The sequence below is a fragment of the Schistocerca nitens genome, chromosome 1 (assembly GCF_023898315.1).
Source record: "Schistocerca nitens isolate TAMUIC-IGC-003100 chromosome 1, iqSchNite1.1, whole genome shotgun sequence".
Taxonomy (NCBI): Eukaryota; Metazoa; Arthropoda; class Insecta; order Orthoptera; family Acrididae; genus Schistocerca; species Schistocerca nitens.
In genome coordinates this window covers 456,350,706-456,370,276 of record NC_064614.1, presented here as the reverse complement: position 1 = coordinate 456,370,276, position 19,571 = coordinate 456,350,706, and the positions used below count along the sequence as shown (strand labels likewise).

General features: G+C 44.1%; 1 protein-coding gene across 4 annotated transcripts in view; it reads left to right on the top strand.

The window, feature by feature from the left end:
* Positions 1-19,571, top strand: part of LOC126251706 (CAP-Gly domain-containing linker protein 1) — a 571,456-nt gene that overhangs the window by 274,065 nt on the left and 277,820 nt on the right. For all 4 annotated transcript variants that reach the window (XM_049952334.1, XM_049952318.1, XM_049952309.1 and 1 more), the window contains exon 3: positions 1,739-1,871. In XM_049952334.1, coding sequence (XP_049808291.1) covers positions 1,745-1,871 — 127 coding nt within the window. In that variant the 5' untranslated portion in view covers positions 1,739-1,744. The remainder of the gene's footprint in view (positions 1-1,738; positions 1,872-19,571) is intronic.

The window sequence follows — 19,571 nt, the reverse complement described above, 5'->3', positions numbered from 1 at the left end:
TTCAGTTTGAAGAGGAAAAATGACAATGTTCCGTTAAATGTTGATAGCACCTGTATAGACTGTGTAACAAATGTAAAATTTCTAGGAATGAATATTGATTCTCAGTTGAAGTAGTGTGAACACACAAAGGTACTTACAAACAGAATGTCATCAGCATGTTATGCCCTTAGAATCCTATCATCAGTGTGTAACATGCAGTCTCTTTTAGATACACATTATTGATATGCACACTCAATTCTTCGCTATGGAATTCTTTTTTGGGGAACAAACGCACAAAATATGAACACAATTTTCGAACTCCAGAAAAGAGCCATAAGAATAATAACCAAAAATACTAGTCGAACTCATTGTAAAGTTCTGTTCAGAACACTGAGGATTTTAACTGCTCTATGTGAATACATTTACGAGTCAGTTGTACACATCAAAAATAAAATTGGTAATTACTGCACAAACAGCTCTGTCCAAGACCATGCAGCAAGAGATAGACTCAACTTACATTTACCAAGAAAAAACAAACATAAAACTCAAAACAACATTTTTTACCAAGGAATAAAACTGTACAATAAATTACCAAAAGTACCTGTTATGCAATACATTTTATACACTTAAGGATTACTTAGCTGAAACAGAGTAGGGGTTTGATAAAAATGTTATACAAATAAATAATAATAATAATTATTATTATTATAAAATATCCAACATTCCACATAACACCTTCACTTTGTTTTTTTCCTTTATTTTTCCTTTCTAGAAATACTTACCTCCAAGCTATGCATAGCACAATACTAACACCTGTCCGCAGCTCGTGGTCGTGCAGTAGCGTTCTCGCTTCCCACGCCCGGGTACCCGGGTTCGATTCCCGGCGGGGTCAGGGATTTTCTCTGCCTCGTGATGACTGGGTGTTGTGTGTTGTCCTTAGGTTAGTTAGGTTTAAGTAGTTCTAAGTTCTAGGGGACTGATGACCATAGATGTTAATTCCCATAGTGCTCAGAGCCATTTGAACAATTTTTTTTTACTAACACCTCTTCCTCTTTCAGAGCTCAACATCTCACTCATAATGGAGGGATACTGACTCAATTTTTCAGGATAGCAAATGGGAAGTTGCGGTACAGAAAATGGCCCAGAGATCACCAGTGTGTGTGTGTGTTTGTGTGTGTGTGTGTGTGTGTGTGTGTGTGTAGTGAGTGAAGTGATATGAAACGATGTGTGCAGTGACTGATAGTGAGATATGAGTGAACAATGTGGCATTACATTATTTAATAAGTTATTTGTAAAAAACGTATTGTATACCCGGAGTAAATCTAATGATTGTCTCTAGCTAGAAGTCTGTAAATGTGTATAAGAATTAGTTTGTTTTAAATTGATCTAAATTTGTAAATACTTTGGCATGCCCTATATCCTTGTAAAAAGAGATCTACGGATGAATAAAGCAACTACTACTACTACTACTACTACTACTACTACTGCCACCACCACAGTCCGGTATGCGGCGTTACGCAGAATCAATTGGGTGGCGGATGGCTGCCAGTAAGTCGCAATTCTCTCGCAGACGGTTTGCTTGACAACCTGTGTTTACTGAGACGTTCTTGATGCTAGTATGACTTAGTTTCAAATGTATGTGTTTACGCCATTAATTATGATGCATCCTGTGTAACACTAGCGGGTAATATATAGGGGCGTCAGAGGTCGACGGCGTTTGTTGGTGTGTGCTGAGAGCTTGTGCGTGGTGTCGTTGCAGGCGGAGATGAGCAGCGGGGACTCCGGGTCAGGGGCGGCCAAGCCCTCGGGCCTGCGGCCGCCGTCCAAGATCAGCCGGCCGTGCTCCGTGCAGCCCAAGCCGGCGCTGCCCGCCGCCGCCACGCCGCGACTCAGTGAGTACTCCACGCGCCTCCCGGCTCACACCTCACCCCACCTCACTACTGCCTCAGTCTGTGACTTTCCAGCAGCGTGACAACGGTGAGCAGCCTGTCTTCCTATTGCACCGCACATTCCCGGTATACAGCGCCCCAGAAAATAGTAACAGCCCACCTAATACGGTGTGGGCTAGAGGATAAGACTGACTTTCTGATAAAAGCCTGTACCGTGGGCGTATCTGCCGGTATACGTAACACTGATTACTGTGTAGCTAAACGTTAAAGCAAGACACACAGGCATTAAAGACATTAGCTGTCACTGGACTTTGGCTTATGCCAATGGGGCCAGTTGAAAATTTGTGCCAGACCAGATTCGAAACCAAGTCTCCTGCTTACTAGGCAGGTGCGCTGACCACTACGCCTTCCGGACACAGTGGTCACTACAACAGCACGAACTACCCTACCACGCCTCCAGTCGGATCCAAATTCTCAATTTATACCACACATTACTGATGAATCGGCGAGATGGCACGATTAATGAGGTTAATAAGCAGGGGCGCTACATCAGTTGCGTGTGATATAAATTGAGAATTTAGGCCTGATGGAAGGTGTGCTGGGCTAGTCCGTGCTGTTACGGTGACCACGGTGTCCGGATGGCGAACTGGTCAGCGCTTCTGCCTAGTAAGTAGGAAACCTGGGTTCGAATCTCGATTCAGCACAAATTTTCAACTAGCCCCATAGATATAAATCAATGTCTTTAATTATTCTGTATCTCGATTGATAGTAGCTGCAGGATCAAAATGGTGTCTGTTCTTTCGGACGTGTCCGAAAGAGCAGACACCACATATGTAAACGTTAAAGTACAGTGTAAGTGCTACAGTTTTCGTCAATTTTTCCAAAACAGGCGACCGATAATAATGATTATTATTTAATGCATTACTTTCTTGTCTCGTTTAGAACCACCAGAGTCTACTTCAAGTAACTATAAAGTATTTCTGGATGTCATTTTTTTGCACTCCAAAAGTATTGCATCGTTTCTCTGGCTACCCATCTTCTCTTTTCTGTCCAGCCGCTCTTCTGTTTCAGCACGTCGTGTTGATCAGCGATCTGTACTTTGATTACTTAGAGATGTCCTCCTGATTCACTTCAGTATTCGTGAGGTTCTTCCTTACTTCCTTGAACAATTTACCAGATACTTTTCGTCTGTTGTCCAATACTTTAACTTCAGTCGCTATTTCCTTATTGATCCCATAAGACGTTCATTATCCCTGTATTATATATAGGCTTGTATGCACAGAGACATGTACAAGCGCTCAAGATGGTAGCATAACGATCTTCCTTGTTTCGTGCTTCCATCGTACCAACAGCTCCTTACGTCTTGCATTAACGGAAGTCATTTACATAGTCATCAAAAGCTGCCAGAAGGTGACATGAAGGGCTGGAGTATTTCATTCATTGGAATCTTCCCTTCATGGCATGGGTCCTGTTCGTGTATTACATACGATATAAATAATGTTCGGTAGAAAATTAGTGACTCTAGAAACATTTATTTTGAATATATTTACAAATACTCAAGCGCACTCTGGTATCGAACATCTCGTAGCGCGACAGTAGTACGTTCTTGGAGACTTCAGGCTCATGTGGACATAAGTAACATGCAACATGTATTGCCAAAGCCTTTCTAAATTGAGACGTGCGATTCTAAACCGAATTCGTGGATAGGAATTCGGAGAACGAATAGGAATGATATCTGAAATTACCTCGACATGCTATACTTTTTGCAGTCTCCAGATGTTTCGTATCTTCGGGTGGCAACTTCTTAACATCTCTCTTACATCCATCATCTCGACATTTCCTCCACCTCCTCCTATGTGGCATATTGGTGATAGTGAACCACTGAAAACTTTAGTGCCGCAGTGATATACCAGGCGTCGCAGTTCTATGCAGTAGGTTTATAAAAGCTCTGGTATTGTTTCAGTTTAAGAATAAGCATATTTTTCTACACTGTCGTCGCTTGGATCAATGGACTCGTTCCGCCGTTTTTACAATGAATAATCCCCACGTCCCAAGTTACAAAATATCCGCGAAAATATTCATGTATGGATGTCAATCTCTTCATTGGGCCCAAAACGTTTTGTGTCCACCAATTTCTTTAGATATAGCAATAGGAGGCAGTTGAAGTGTGGCAAATCTTATGAAAAGAGTTGAATTTCCTACAATTCTTACTTAAAATCTCAGTTTTCCATCAGCCAAACGCCCTTCATTGACCTGACAAAAAAATGTTCATCTTCACAAGCCAGGTCTCTTACCTCTTAGATTTTCGTCCAGTAGGTCCAATTCATTTGTGTAGTATTCGGTAGTTATTGTTTTACCACACGAAAGACTATAAATCTATTTTGCATACCAGGAAAAAAAACTAAACCTTTGTGTGCCAGGCTGTTCCTCGTGTGTTTGCCTCGCTCATGTCATTGACTGTTCAAAAAAATAAACTTAACCTTGCACAATACTGTCTCATTAACACAGGAATCGAAATGTTCATCCCACTACACCATTCGGAATTTGTATTTTTTGGTCCAAGGCCATCAGCTTCCCTCGATTGCCTTGAAACTGTTTCAGTTGTGACCTGATGTTATCTTTCGTCACGTTCACAAGAGCAGTCGACCCACGTATAAAGCTGAATTCTTTGTATTACATTTCAGACGTTAGGTTCTTAATTTGTTTTTGGGCAGAATTCAGTAATTCTACAGTCATATATCACAAGGCTCCTGATAGTTAGTTTTTCATGTAAAATGTATCATATCCTTTCTTATGTTTCTTATGTTATGTTCAGACATGGGTTTTAATCGCTGAAGCTGTGAATACCATCCATACCCCTCTAGCACATACATGGCTTTTCGGCTGCGGAGGCCCATCGTTGGGAGTGTTCTGTATACTGTGTGTTAAGGTACACTTGTACTCTGCCCAGCATTAAAGTTTGGTGTTAGTTTCACAATAGTTCGCCACCTGTCCTGTTTTACCGGTCTGCCCAGCCTACGATGTCCGACATCTGTAATGAGGGATGGCCGCCCAACCCAACGACATCTGGACCGATTTCACCTTGGTGTCATCACGTATTGAAGGCACTCACTACAGCACCTTACGGACACCCAACAAGTCGCGCAGTTTCCGAAATGCTCGTGCCGAGCCTCCGGGCCACCACAATTTGTCCTCGGTCAGTCTCAGATAGATCATGCGCCTTCCCCATTCTACACGCGGACAGCGGACAGCACGCTCACTGATACCACATGGACCTCGCAGTCATTCCTCGCCAGGTGTCGCTGCTATCGTCTGGATGGGTTTGTATCGATAGCAGGTCGGTGGTCATAATGTACTCGCTGATCAGTGTATACTGGCTACACAGGGGATAAATAAGGCAGTCAATATTATACACAGCAACAAGACTGCCTCAGAAACACTGTAAAGAAAGTTATTGCGAATGTCTAGATGACATCTGACTGACTTTATTGCCCAACAGGTACCAGCTAAGAATAAAAAATTTAACTGATATCACTGAAACTTCCTATGTATTTTAAAATACAGCAACTGTCGCTTTGACAGAGATTTACGTTGCAAAAGCGGCTCTTCGAAAAATTTGTTTGATAACTGTCCGACCTGCAACTGATCAAAGGGTTAACATCAGTAGAAGTAGTAATAGTTAAGCTTAAACTATATAAGTATAATCAGTTCAATTTCACAGGGAAAGTTTTTGTAAGTACATTTTTATGAAGCTGTTTTCAAATTTTTCTGAGAGTAGTGTTACGTAAGATTATCATTATTCCAATTGCTGAGATACAGACATTTCCCTTGACATTAAAAGAAATGCAATATTAGCAGGTGTATGTGCTTCTCGTTTCGACACGCCTTTCGAAGTAGGCCACCCACCGGTGCGATAACTTGTTTGATTTCTATCTTTAAATTTAACTCGCTGGCTGAAATTGAACAGATGTGGAACAACAAGGTCAATAGCACGTGGTATTTATTACCTAGTCGATACAACAAGAATCGAAGATCGCGATAAGTCTTTGTTATACCATTCCCAGCTGATTAGTTTGGCTGTCGCTGCTAGTTTTCCATTTGCTGTGTCCTTGTTACACAACGAGGGACCTTATTAAAAGCAATGGCCTGCGCCCTTCACCTGACTAAAATTCCTATAGAACTGACTCAATGCTGCGCCCAGTGATATCTAATGAGGAGCCCTCGATGTAGTTTAAGATATTTACCGTAATGATTGTCTTATTTTTATCCGTGTGGAGTAATTACTATTTTTAAAGCCGAATGTCTAACTTAAAAATACATAAATAGAGAAAATTTCATTTTAGTCGCGAATGACTAAAAGCTTTTTCAGGTAGCCGGGGGGAATTCCAGTAAAGCCACCACCCCACACTACATTTCGGATTTAGTCCGTCATAACCATATCTTTCATTTGTGAGGAATTAAAAAGTTTCTGCTTACTGATTGCTTGAAGACCTCCAAAAGAAATGTTGAGGAGTCTGTCACAGCTCCTCTCATCTATTTCACGCTCATCCCTTCTGACAGTAGTTTCTTCTTGTGAAAATATGTAACAAGTGGAGAAAGTTACTCATTCTTCCGTTCACTCCGTGTACGATTTTTGTAATTCATAAACATTGCAAGCAGAATGTGCTCCACGTCTGCGGTATAAGACGTAACTGCATGACGATGATACGGTTAATCATTTTAATGCAATCACCTTTCGTTTTTTATTCGACAATAATTTTAAATAATCAGATACGCATTAAATTTCTTCTTTGTGTTATTATGCTGTACTGACAGTAATCGCAGATAACCTGCGTCCACAAATGTTTGTTGAGAAATAATTCAACCGAACGGTATCTCATTCCTTAAGCCGAGCTCAGAATGGCCGGAAAGTTTTTAAATTTATGCTCAAGCTCTTTGAAAACTTAAGCCTCCAAGTTAGTGACTCTAAAAAACCTCAGAAATAGCAAACTAAACAGTCGATACAGCAACCGGATAAATAACTGCAAACCGCACGTCCAACAGATCACGGGAGAAAAACCTGACTCCTATTGAAAATGTGCTTGGTATGTTCGAGATGCTGCCATATATGAAACCGGTTGAAGTGTCGCTGCCTGACTTTGACGCCATAACACTCAGACACCAAATAAAGGTCAACTGTGGCCACCCACGACAACGCCCAGTGTGCAGAGGCCAACTGTGCAACCATTTTCCTGCTGACACCCCTGATGGTCTTGTCATAGTCACATTACAAAAATGTGAATCCTCTGTTGATACGCTAAAAGTAGGCAGTGGTTCACACAGAAGTCTAGGATGCCATCCAAAAACACTTAATGAGAAATGAGAAGTAAGGAAGGAAGACCAGCGATTAACACCCCGTCGACGACGAGGTCTGTAGAGACCGACCACAAGACCGTATTGGAGCACGGTGGGAAAGGTATGCCGTTTCAAAGGAACCTTCCCAGCTGTTGTTGGAAGCTAGTTAGGGAAACAGTGGAAAACCTTAACCTGTGTATCCGTACGAGGATTTTGTAATACCTGGCGCCTGTTGAGTCTCAATAAGAAGACAGCCCTGGTAAACAATGTAGAAGAGATTAATTATAAGGTACATTAACTAAAGCTCCTCCTTGGAGGAAGTCAATTATAATAACTACTTGCAGTAGTTCGTGGCTGTGGTTGTTGTGGTCTTCAGTCCAGAGACTGGTTTGATGCAGCTCTCCATGCTACTCTATCCTGGGCAAGCTTCTTCATCTCCGAGTAACTACTGCAACCTACGTCCTTCTGGATCTGTTTAGCGTATTCATCTCCTTGTCTCCCTCTACGATTTTTACCCTCCACGCTTCCCTCCAGTGCTAAATTGTTGATCCCTTGATGCCTCAAAACGTGTCATACCAACCGATCCCTTCTTTTATTCAGGTTGTGCCATAAATTCCTGTCCCTCCCAATTCTACCCATCTAATCTTCAGCATTCCTCTGTAGCACCAAATTTCAAAAGCTTCTATTATTTCCTTGTCTAAAACTGTTTATCGTCCATGTTTCACATCCATACATTCGTAAGTGGGCAGATGGTCCCAATGGCGGACAAACTCTCAAGTCTTAGATTCACTTTGAAAGTAGAACAGTACAATGAAAGATAAGATCGACAGCTGATAACATAGTCCCACGCAGTCACAGGTGTGGAGGCCACGTTTCGGCGGTACTTGAGGTAGTGACTGGCAGCTTTCACGGTCTGCGGTGACTGACGAACGGAACGACGCCGAAGGTTCCTGCTAGAGCTCTGGAAGATATACTGCGGGTGTAGTCAGCAGCTGGTCAGAGGACTCGAAGAAAAATCTACCTGCAACGGTTCCGCGCCGGCCTTAACTCACTGGAGGCGTTCACGCTGTAGCCTATCGGCTTGGTGAACACGCACGACCCCTGCCCGGATAGGCCACTCGCATACCAGAGGTGTGAGAGGAGTTTCTGTTTGTTAGGTCGAACGGCCCGTACATAGCAAACTGGAACAACTATCCTCTCGAACGCCAGTCCATTGCACCACCTCGCTTGGTCACTGAATGGGACGTTCATACATATCGCATGATAACTAAATAAAAATTGTATTAATTATTTGAAAGCCATCTTTCACACTGATAACGGCAGCTCGCACAACCTACAACTTCAACCAAATTACCTCCACGATAATATATGTTATGATTAAAAATATGCTCAGATTGTACGATGCTTTATGAATCGACCAGTTTTAACCATCTTCATTCGTACTTGGCAACGTTAGTGCATTTGTGCGCTGGCCGTACCCTGATATGGCGACAGGTAACGCACCTAGGAACATTGTCAAACATGATCGTTTTCGTAGTGCAAGTGCTATGGTTTGGGGAGGCATAATGATGCATGGACGTACTGACTTGCAAATCTTTGAACACGGTACACTCGCCGGTCACTTTTTTTGTGGCACTGTACTCCTTCCCCGTGTTCGTCTTTTCAGAATCGTATTCTTCCCTGACGCCATGTTTATGGATGACAACGCGCGGCCGCTTCGAACGGTGAATGCGGAGGAGCTCTTGTTGCGAGAGGATATTCAGCGGATGGGCTGCCGTGCTCGTTCCCCCGACTACGTGTGGGATGCGTTGGGCAGACGTTTTGCAGGACGTCCACATGCACCAACGACTGTCTATCAGTTACCAACCGCGCTGGTAAAAGAATGGAACGCCCTGCCATAATAACCCGTTATCAACCTTGTGGCCAGCATAGGAGCAGTGAGTAGTGATCACACACCGTATTAAGATCCATGGCCCGCCTTTTGTAATGTCCAGGGTACCGTCATGAATCACGGTGATTTCAGTGTAATTACTGTGTTTCAAGAGCAGTGTAGCTTCTGTTCGTCTCATTGCGGATTTCTTTCAGTGACCTTCTGCACGTACCCGTAGCATTTCATTCCATGTTTGGTCCTAGTTTCACCAACTTATGTTACCTGTCAACAACACATCATAAGAAAGTTATTTTCGCCCTTAAGCATGGAAGACCATTGTAGTATGCTACATTTCAATGCGTGCATAAGCTATTTTTGTCGTTTTGTATATTTTCAGCAATGATCCTACATGTGCTCTGTCTGCATAAATAATTTATATTATCGAACTGGATAATATTTTTGAGATACGTTGTGAAACAATATTATCTGCAGTGTTCATTCTTCATTAACGTAATCAGTAAAATTGGACGTAACTGAATTTGGTGGTTGGTGGTGGTTAGTGTTTAACGTCCCGTCGACAACGAGGTCATTAGAGACGGAGCGCAAGCTCGGGTTAGGAAAGGAATGGGAAGGAAATCGGCCGTGCCCTTTCAAAGGAACTGAATTTAAGAAATCTATTTGCTTGCATGTACGGCGCGTACACCCTGTAAATATGCTTACAAACTCGTTGCGAATAGGTTTAATACTTTGTAATATAGGAAATGTTAATGTGATTTGAACTTACTGTCGTTTAGATCAGAAGATATCAGGAGACAGAGCTGAAGAACGGTACCTTAAAGGCCATCCGTAAATATTCATACCATTACTCACTTGTTCGCCGATATGCCAAACCTACTGGCTTAGAGAAATAATAATGGTTTTCACACTATTATGAATATATTAATTCCAACACAGTCGACTATTTGTAGCAAATAAAGTAATGAATTGCACTTACGACCAATGGTACATATATTAATAATGTCACTTAAAGAGTTAATACCACTATGCAAAGTTCCCAGATTAACAAACAGTAACGAAGAGCCGGCCGGGATGGCCAAGCGGGTCTAGGCGCTACAGTCTGGAACTGCGCGACCGCTACGGTCGCAGGTTCGAATCCTGCCTCGGGCATGGATATGTGTGATGTCCTTAGGTTAGGTAGGTTTAAGTAGTTCTAAGTTCTAGGGGACTGACGACCTCAGAAGTTAAGTCCCATAGTGCTCAGAGCCATTTGAACCATTTTTTTAGTAACGAAGAATTTGTGAAATTAGGGTTCTGTGAGTGACATCTTTGCGCATATATTATATTTCCGTAGGATTCTTCCAATAAATTTGTGTGGCTTCTCCTTTCTTACAGATAGATTAATGTGGCAGCTCCTCTTTAAATCCGAACGTATACTCCTACGTCATTAGTAACTGATGGCCCATTCTGTGATAGTATTATCGGTAATTTTGTTTGTTCACGCGCGTTACATACGTTAATTACACTAATATTTGTTTAGAGACAGTCACCAATCTTTGCACTAGGCAGTAGTATGTAAGTTTCTTTGTCTTTTGTAAGAAATTTTTAACAATATCGCCTCTCTGCACACAGCAGCGTCGGCTATAAATAGCTGCGTAGGGCTGCAGATGCCTCTAGGAGGAATTAGACTTCAATTACGTGTCAGATTAAATCATCCAAAACCTGGCAACAAAATGTTCTCCATACTTTACGTATAACGGAAACGAATTATGCCTTTAGGATGTCAGAAATTAGTGGATTATTTTCTCCCCAAAGATTAAATATTTTAATGACATTAAGAATGGTCCTGCACTGTATTAGTTACGTAGCTATGGCCTTTGAAGCGGCAGCATGGGCATCCTGAGAGTGTTGGCCAGTTTGTGTAGTTTTGTAGTCAGCAGTGACGGCGGCATCCCGCGTGCCGTGCCGTGGCGTGTTTATGCTGTGCAGCGCCGTGTCGCGGGGTCCCGGCCCTGACCAAATCGCGGGTTTCACAAGCGGCGCTTACAGCCGCCAGGCGCCTGCAACGACGTTTATAGCGGCCTCGCTGGGGACCCTCCCTGCCTTCCACCTCCTTCGTTTCATCACCTCTTGCTCAACCGACAAAAGTGTCCCAGTTCCAGTGCTGGAGCTGACGGGGACCGTCCTTCCGTGGATATGGTAGCCCAATAGACACTGGACAGAAAAACAAGGTGTCACGCCTACCCAGAACTCTTCGCGCATACTGATGACCCAACTGTTGAAACAAGCACACTGGCGGCTAAAAAGAAGCAGTGTAGCGTAAGAAAACCATAAAGCGGGATTGAAACTGGTGCCTCAAGTGAAGAATAATAATGGCGAGAGTAAATGACAAAAATTACAAGTTCGTACGACCAAATAATTCCCACATAGATTGAATCATTCTCCAGCGGAGTCTGCGCTGGTTTCAAACTTCCCGACGCTGTGCTGCATCGGGACCCAAACAGGGACTGTACTTTCCGCGGGCAAAGGTTTTACCGAATGAGCTATGCAGACACGACTCACGCCGTCACACCTTCACTTCTGCCAGAACATCTCTGCCACTTCCCAAACTCCTTGTAAGCACTCCTGCGCATCTTGCAGCACTGGTACCACTGGAACGAAGAATACTGCAGGCAAATGGAGCAACAATTGTGAGAGAGGTAGTGGCAAAATTAAAATTTGTGACGACCGGTCGTGAGTCGTATCTGGATAGCTCGTCGCTGTAGGTGAAGATCCTGGGTTCGTGTCCCTCTCTGACGCACAGTTATAATCCACATGAAGGTTTCATTTACCACCCATTCTACGTTTTGGTTCAAAATGGTTCAAATGGCTCTGAACACTATGGGACTTAACATCTGAGGTCATCAGTCCCCTAGAACTTAAACCTAACTAACCTAAGTACATCACACACATCCATGCCCGAGGCAGGATTCGAAGCTACGACCGTAGCAGTCGCGCGGTTCCGGACTGAAGTGCCTAGAACCGCTCGGCCACCGAAGCCGGCCATTCTACGTTTTCTGAGTTGATCACCTGTCAGGATAAAAGCGTATGTGGGTTACGACAGCTCGTGGGAAGGGGCGGGGGGGGGGGGGAGGGGAGAGAAGGTAGAAGGTATGCGTTCCTGAGATGTTATCTACCACGTGCTTTCGATTCAAGTCCAAAGTTCGTTGGCAAGACTACACTTTGGGGGTAGGTAACGTAGGGGGGGGGGGATTACTAACACGTCGGGTATAGAAAGAATAATCTTTACACGCCAGGTAGTTTACAAGAAATTTAGGCGTGTCATACTGTACTGAGAAGAGAACGTTAACATTCTGACCATCGTGTGTTCTGAAGGATGTGGCCCCTGAATCATCCCTCAGGTAGCGCTCGCGCTTGGGGGGTCGTAAATCAGAGCTTTCGTTAGCTTTCATCAGAGGAAATAACACTTGAAGCCGTACGTGAAGAGCAGTACTTTGTGGGAGTGAAATTTGAACTGTGGAGGAATCGGAGGTGAAGTCAAAGGAAGCATTTGAAACGCGTTTTTACTGAAGAGCCTTGAAAGTCAAGTGAAAAAACATATAAAGAACAAAAAGGACGTGAAACTAATGCACGGTTATATCGAATACAAACACGTATGTAAAGCAAAAACCAGACCGTTCTCTAGTATCATTCTTTATCCACGCCCAAATATCACTCAGTATGCTGAGCAACCAACGTGTGACGTCCTGAGCAGTGTCATTTACTTTGAGTTTTATTTATGGCTCGTAACTCAGTATTGACACTAAGCACAAAGGTTTTAGGCGTAATCTTTGTATCTTGACAGCAGTAGTCCGCCGAAGAAATAATACTAAAGCCATGTTACGGTGTGGCAGAGGCTACTTGATGTATCACTCTAATATCCCGATCTTCCCTTTTTTCGCGATAGGCGACTGTCGTTAAGCCTTTGTATGAGCTCGAACTCCTCAGTTTGCTTGTTGTGCTTGCTGGACGTTCACATCACCTCTCGGTCATCCTGATTTATATTTAAACCACTCTAGTCGAGCGTCTACTGGGCTAGTCTTCCATTTCTAATGACCTCTATGCCGCCGACCCTTGTGACCGAGCGGTTCTAGGCGCTTCAGTCTGGAACCGCGCTGCTACTGCTACGGTCGCAGGTTCGAATCCTGCCTCGGGCATGGATGTGTGCGATGTCCTTAGGTTAAGTTAGGTTTAAGTAGTTCTAAGTCTAGGGGACTGATGACCTCAGATGTTAAGTCCCATAGTGCTTAGAGCCATTTTGACCTCTATGTCAGTACTTAACACTCTTAATTTGAGCGTAAGGACTCGCGCCTGCTCGCGAGCAGAGCGGTTGCGGCGGTGAGGGAAATGCGCGCTCATCGGGTGGTCGCGACAACACGTGATAAGCGCTAACTCTGGACAGGGGAGCGTCATTCTTCAGTCTAAACTTCCGCGCTGAGAGGCTGGGGTCTACGTCTGAAACTAGTTCCTGACGTTTCGTCTCCAACTGCGGGAGACATCTTCCGAGGTAAAACTATCACTTACAGTGTCTTTGCACTTCAATCCGCAGTGCGAGGAGTCTTTTCCGTTTTACACAATAAGATGGGTTGGCAAAAATGTTTAATGTATCATAAGACACTTAACATTTTCAGGAAGTTGAATTTGCACAGGCACTACATGTGTTACTCCTTAGAGAATACGGGAACGGAAAAGTCAGTGACAAGAGGTTTTAAAACTTAAAAGGAAACTCTCTGAAGCGGAGGAACAATGAGAAGAAAAATCAAGTGAGTGTACCGTTGCGTAAGCTATAAATTTGCACTAATTTTAGTAAAGTCTTTGTGCCCCTTCACAGATGCTGATTTAATAAAAAATACTTGGTAGTAGCAGCTGGAAATTTGTGTCCAGTTAATGTCGAAAGTTCACGCGGTGGCGTCATCAAACATGTCTATCACGCGACCCACACAGGTTAGGATAGACGTCGTTCACCACAATCATTCCAAAGATTTTGTTGCACATTCTTTTGCGCTCTATGAACGTGTACATATTTCAGGCACGTGGCTGGATGTGAAATTTGTAGGCTTGACAAGGAATTTGTTAGTTTTTGTGTACTACTGACGAGACGCCAATCATGTTGGGAAACAAATCAAGATTCGTAGGACAACAGAATGGGAAAATGAAAAATATTTTAGTGCCCAATTCGCGCTGATTTGCAGCTTGAAATAACTGATGTGCAGTGAGATTGTAATATGAAGCCATTCGAGTCTTCTCCAGACATTTGCCCTCACGATCGTTTTTCTTGTTTACGTACGTGTCCGTCCTTTCCGTGTGACGATGGGTGGGGCACAGTGCTGGCTGCTCGCAGCCTTCCGCTCAGTCAGCGCGCGTCACACGTTTGCTATTAAGCGCTGCTGTCTACGAATGGGCCTTTAAAGTCTTTCCTGTTTGTGTTTCAATGACAGTGGTCGGGGCGAGAATAGTGAAACCGTGACTTGCTGTCGAGGTGATTTCTGGTACTCCCCCTGTTCCGGGAATGCTGTAGCGCAGAGCAGCAGGGTCGCCTGTGAATGGTGCAGTCTTGGGGAGGGGCGTGCCCGCGTGTGAATGCCAGCCAGCACTTGTGCAACGGCACCCCTCCCTGCTCCAGAGTCCCGCGCCCGCCCGCGTACCGCATTCTTCACTTATTACTTGGCGGGCAACAAGTGCATTGCATGCAAATAACGCAGCTGCATCCCTCACGACCAACTGTTGCAAGCGTACATTGTTCTGAACGCTCGGTCCAGCTTTTGCGAGACCATCCGCATTTCTTGGTGTGATGGTATATTTGATTCACACAAAAGGTGATGTTTTACCGGATTCGTGATATTCACGGTACACGCGTGAAATGGTCGCACGAAAAAATCCCCACTTCATCGCTACCTCGGAGACGCGGTGTCCCATAAATTGAACAGCCAAAGAAACTAGTACACTTGCCTAATATCGTGCAGAGCCCCCGCGAGCGCACAACACGACGTGGCATGGACTCGAGTAATATCTGAAGTAGTGCTGGAGGGAATTTACACCATGAATCCTGCAGGGCTGTACATAAATCCGTAAAAGTACAAGGGGGTGGAGCACAGCACGTTGCAAGACATCCCAGGTACGCTCAGTAATGTTTATGTCTGCTAAGTTTGGTGGCTAGCGGTAGAGTTTAAACTCAGAAGAGTGTTACTGGAGCTACTCTGTAGAAATTCTGGACGTGTGGGGTGTTGCATTGTCCTGCTGGAATTGCCCAAGTCCGTTGGAATGCTCAATAGACATGAATCGATGCAGGTGATCAGACAGGATGCTTATTCATGTTTCACCTGTCAGAGTAATATCTAGACGTACACTCAAACTGCACAAGCCCTACACCATTATAGAGCGTACACCAGCTTCAACAGTCCTCTGCTGACATGCAGGATCCATGGATTCATGAGATTGTCTTCTTACCCGTACACGTCCATCCGCTCGATACGATTTGGAACGAGACTCGTCTGACCAGGCAACATCTTTCCAGTCATCAATAGTCCAATATCGGTGTTCACGGGCCCAGAAGCTTTGTGTCACGCAGTCGTCAAGGGTACATGAGTGGGCCTTCAGTCCGAAAGCCCTTATCGATGTTGTTTCATTGAACAGTTCGCACGCTGATAGTTGTTGATGGCCCAGCACTGAACGATGCTCTTCAGTCGTCATTGGTCGCGTTCTTACACGATCTTTTTCCGGCCGCAGCGATGTCGGAGATTTGATGTTTCACCGGATTCCTGACATTCACGGTACACGCGTGAAATGGTCGCACGGGAAAATCCCCACTTCATTGCTACCTCGGAGACGCGATGTCCCATCGCTGGTGCGCCGACTATAACACCACGTTCAAACTCACTTAAATCTAGATAACCTGCCATTGTAGCAGCAGTAACCGAGCTAACAACTGCGCCAGACACTTCTTGTCTTATACAGTCGTTGCCGACCGCAGCGCCGTATTCTGCCTGTCTACATCTCTCTGTATTTGAATATGCATGCCGATACCAATTTCTTTGGCGCTTCAGTGTATAAGTTACTGTACGAGTTCGAAAACAGTGCCAACATCAGGAAATAGCTCCCTGCGTTGCTAATCCAATGCTCCTGGTAGTTGGGATGCCAGGGGAAGGCGAAAGCTCAATTAACCGACTATATCCCCACGTGCTACTTTGTAGCATAATTAATTGCTAATTTAGACATACGAGGTGCGGCTAGAAAAAAACCGGACTGATGCTGGAAAAAACATTTATTTACAATTATTTACAATTTCATGTTATCTCCTTCAATGTACTCTCCTCCTCGGTCTCTACACCGCTCCATACGAATTTTCCACCGTTCATAGCAATGCTGCAGATCATTTTCGGTAAGTCCATACATTACTTCCGTCGCTTTTTCTTTTACTGCTTCAACAGTCTCAAATCTAGTTCCTTTCAAAGCTGACTTGACATTAGGGAAAAGAAAAAAGTCACAGGGGGCCAAATCAGGTGAGTAGGGTGGATGATCTAAGATGGGAATGTTGTGTTTTGCCAAAAACGTCTTCACTGACAACGCACTGTGAGCTGGGGCATTGTCTTGGTGAAGGATCCATGACTTTTGTCTCCACAAATCGTTCCGTTTTCTCCGTACTCGCTCACGTAGGGTAGCCAGGACGCTAATGTAGTAATACTGATTCACTGTTTGTCCCTCTGGTACCCAATCAATGTGCACAATCCCTTTGATGTCAAAAAAAAAAAAAACAATCATCATTGCCTTGAATTTCGATTTTGACATTCGTGCTTTTTTTTGTCGTGGAGAACCAGGAGTTTTCCAATGCATCGATTGGCGTTTAGTTTCGGGATCATAAGTAAAAAGCACGATTCATCGCAAGTAGTAACATTTTGTAAGAAGGTGGGATCACTTTCAATGTTTTCCAGGATGTCAGAACAAATCATTCTTCGGCGTTCCTTCTGTTCAATTGTGAGACACTTTGGAACCATTTTTGAACACACTTTGTTCATGTTGAAACTTTCATGAAGAATCTGCCTAACACTTTCCTTGTCAACTCCTGTTAACTCAGACACTGCTCTGATTGTTAAACGGCGATCTTGTCGAACAAGTTTACCGATTTTTTCAATGTTTGCATCAGTTTTTGCTGACAATGGTCTGCCAGTGCGAGTGTCATCACTGGTGTCTTCGCGGCCATCTTTAAATCGTTTAAACCACTCAAACACTTGTGTTCGCGATAAACAATCATCGCCGTACACTTGTTGTAACATTACAAACGTTTCACTTGCAGATTTTCCTAGTTTGAAACAAAAAATTTGATGTTAACACGCTGTTCTTTCTGTACACTCAACATTTTCCGACGCACAGACAAAACGTCAACTACTTAAAACAGACGCCACGGGCAGACTGAGTGCAGGAGGCAGATGAAACTCGAGCAGTAGGCGGAACGAGAGTCACGTGACAGGCCACGCGACTTTCAGCCTTATTGCATTCGTTTTATTGTTTCACCAGTACTAGTCCGGTTTTTTTCTAGCCACACCTCGTATAGTCATTAATGTTGACTGAATTGGGAATGTCCCAAATGTGTACTAACGGCGATTAATCATTTCTTATTGTGGTACGAGTAGGAATTTTATACTGCACTACCACTGTGTATCCTGTGTTTCATTGGGGAGTGTCCACCCTTCGCTTTTAATGAAGGTTTCAACTCTGCTGGAGTCACTTTCAGTGAGGTGTCTCAGTGTCTGTGGAGGAATGGCAGCCCATTCTTCCTCAAGAACCGAAACCACAGAAGGAGTGGTATTGGATGCTTGGGTCCAGAACAAAGTCGACGTTCTGAGTCTGGAATTCACAATAAACGAACTCTGCGAGCAGACGGTGAGCACATACCTGCGAGCAGCGAGTACTGTACCCCCTCCAACGTCACGGGGAACAGTACTACTACAGACGTATTTCCCAACATGATTGGCGCTCTGGCAGTGGACGCATAAATTCCAAGATAAGCTTATTTTTTCTCCACTTTCTTCAACAGCACTAAGAATGCTACTTCCAGGAGTGTGCCTGTGATATCTACATTTCAATAAGACGCTAAAGAATATGCGACATCCGGCCGGTGTGGACGAGCGGTTTTAGGCGTTTCAGTGTGGAACCGCGCGACCGCTACGGTCGCAGGTTCGAATTCTGCCTCGGGCATGGATATGTGTGATGTCCTTAGGTTAGTTAGGTTTAAGTAGTTCTAAGTTCTAGGGGACTGATGATCTCAGATGTTGAGTCACATAGTGCTCAGAGCCATTTGAACCATTTCTGAATATGCGACAAATATGTTACAAAGATTTTGCAACCTGATTCTGAACGTCGTCACAACGTACATGAGACGCCCAATTGTCTTGTTTTACATTGCCACCACGCGAAGCTGTTCCACCTAAAATGCACTTAAATGTTCAGCTGGAATAAGTATCCCTTTACTAAATCATCATCCATGAAAGGGAGTAAGGACTTTGTTAAAAGTAATGCAGTTTTCTAGCTCATCCGAACGCAGTTTTTTTCTTCTTCCTCCTCTTCAGAGAGCTTGCCCATAATCGATGGAATGGCCAGTGGAAATATATGCTCAGCTTCTTCACATTCCCTACTCTTTGACATGGTAAGATATTTAGCCCCTTTATAAACTGTATTTCCTGAAAGCATTCAATGTCCTATAATACATTAAACATTTTATGAGCACGTCTTTTTCTCTAAAAATATAAGATTCCTCGAAAGGGGATGGAAACGGGAAAGTACTGTCTGTGTTACACAATTCCGATTCACAGCTGCTGCTATCTGATGGCACCGCTGTCAAAACTGAGCCTCTTCTGTTTCACAGTTGGCGCTTCTGCCGCGTTGACGCCACCACATGATGGTGCGCTCGCCTTTCCCTCAGTTCCCACCTCGGTGCAACTGACAAGCTCGTGAGAAAGAGCGTGAGCAGGTGCGTGTGCTCATCTTCAAAATCAGCTAGGAGTCCGTGTTGTAAGTCATTCCACAGGTGTTCCATTGTGTAGAGGTCGGGACTCTAGGCAAGCCAGTCCGTTTCAAGAACGTTACTCTCCATAAACCATTACCTCACATATGCTCATCATGGCAGGGTGCACACTCATGCTGAATCAATTATCCTGTCCGAACTCTTCCTGTCCGTTAAGCGATACACAATCCGCGCCAAAGTCATATCCCCCACCCTCTCTCTCTCTCTCTCTCTCTCTCTCTCTCTCTCTCTCTCTCTGTTCCACTCGCGGATCGCGTGAACGAAAAACGACTGTCTGAACGCCTCAGTACGAGCTTTAATTTCCCTTATCTTTGAATGTTGATCAATGCGCGATTTGAAAGTTGGTGGTAATAATATATGCTCTACATCCTCGATGAAGATCGGATTTCGGAATTTAGTGAGCAGCCCCTACCGTTTAGCGCGCCGTCTATTGCAAATGTGTTCC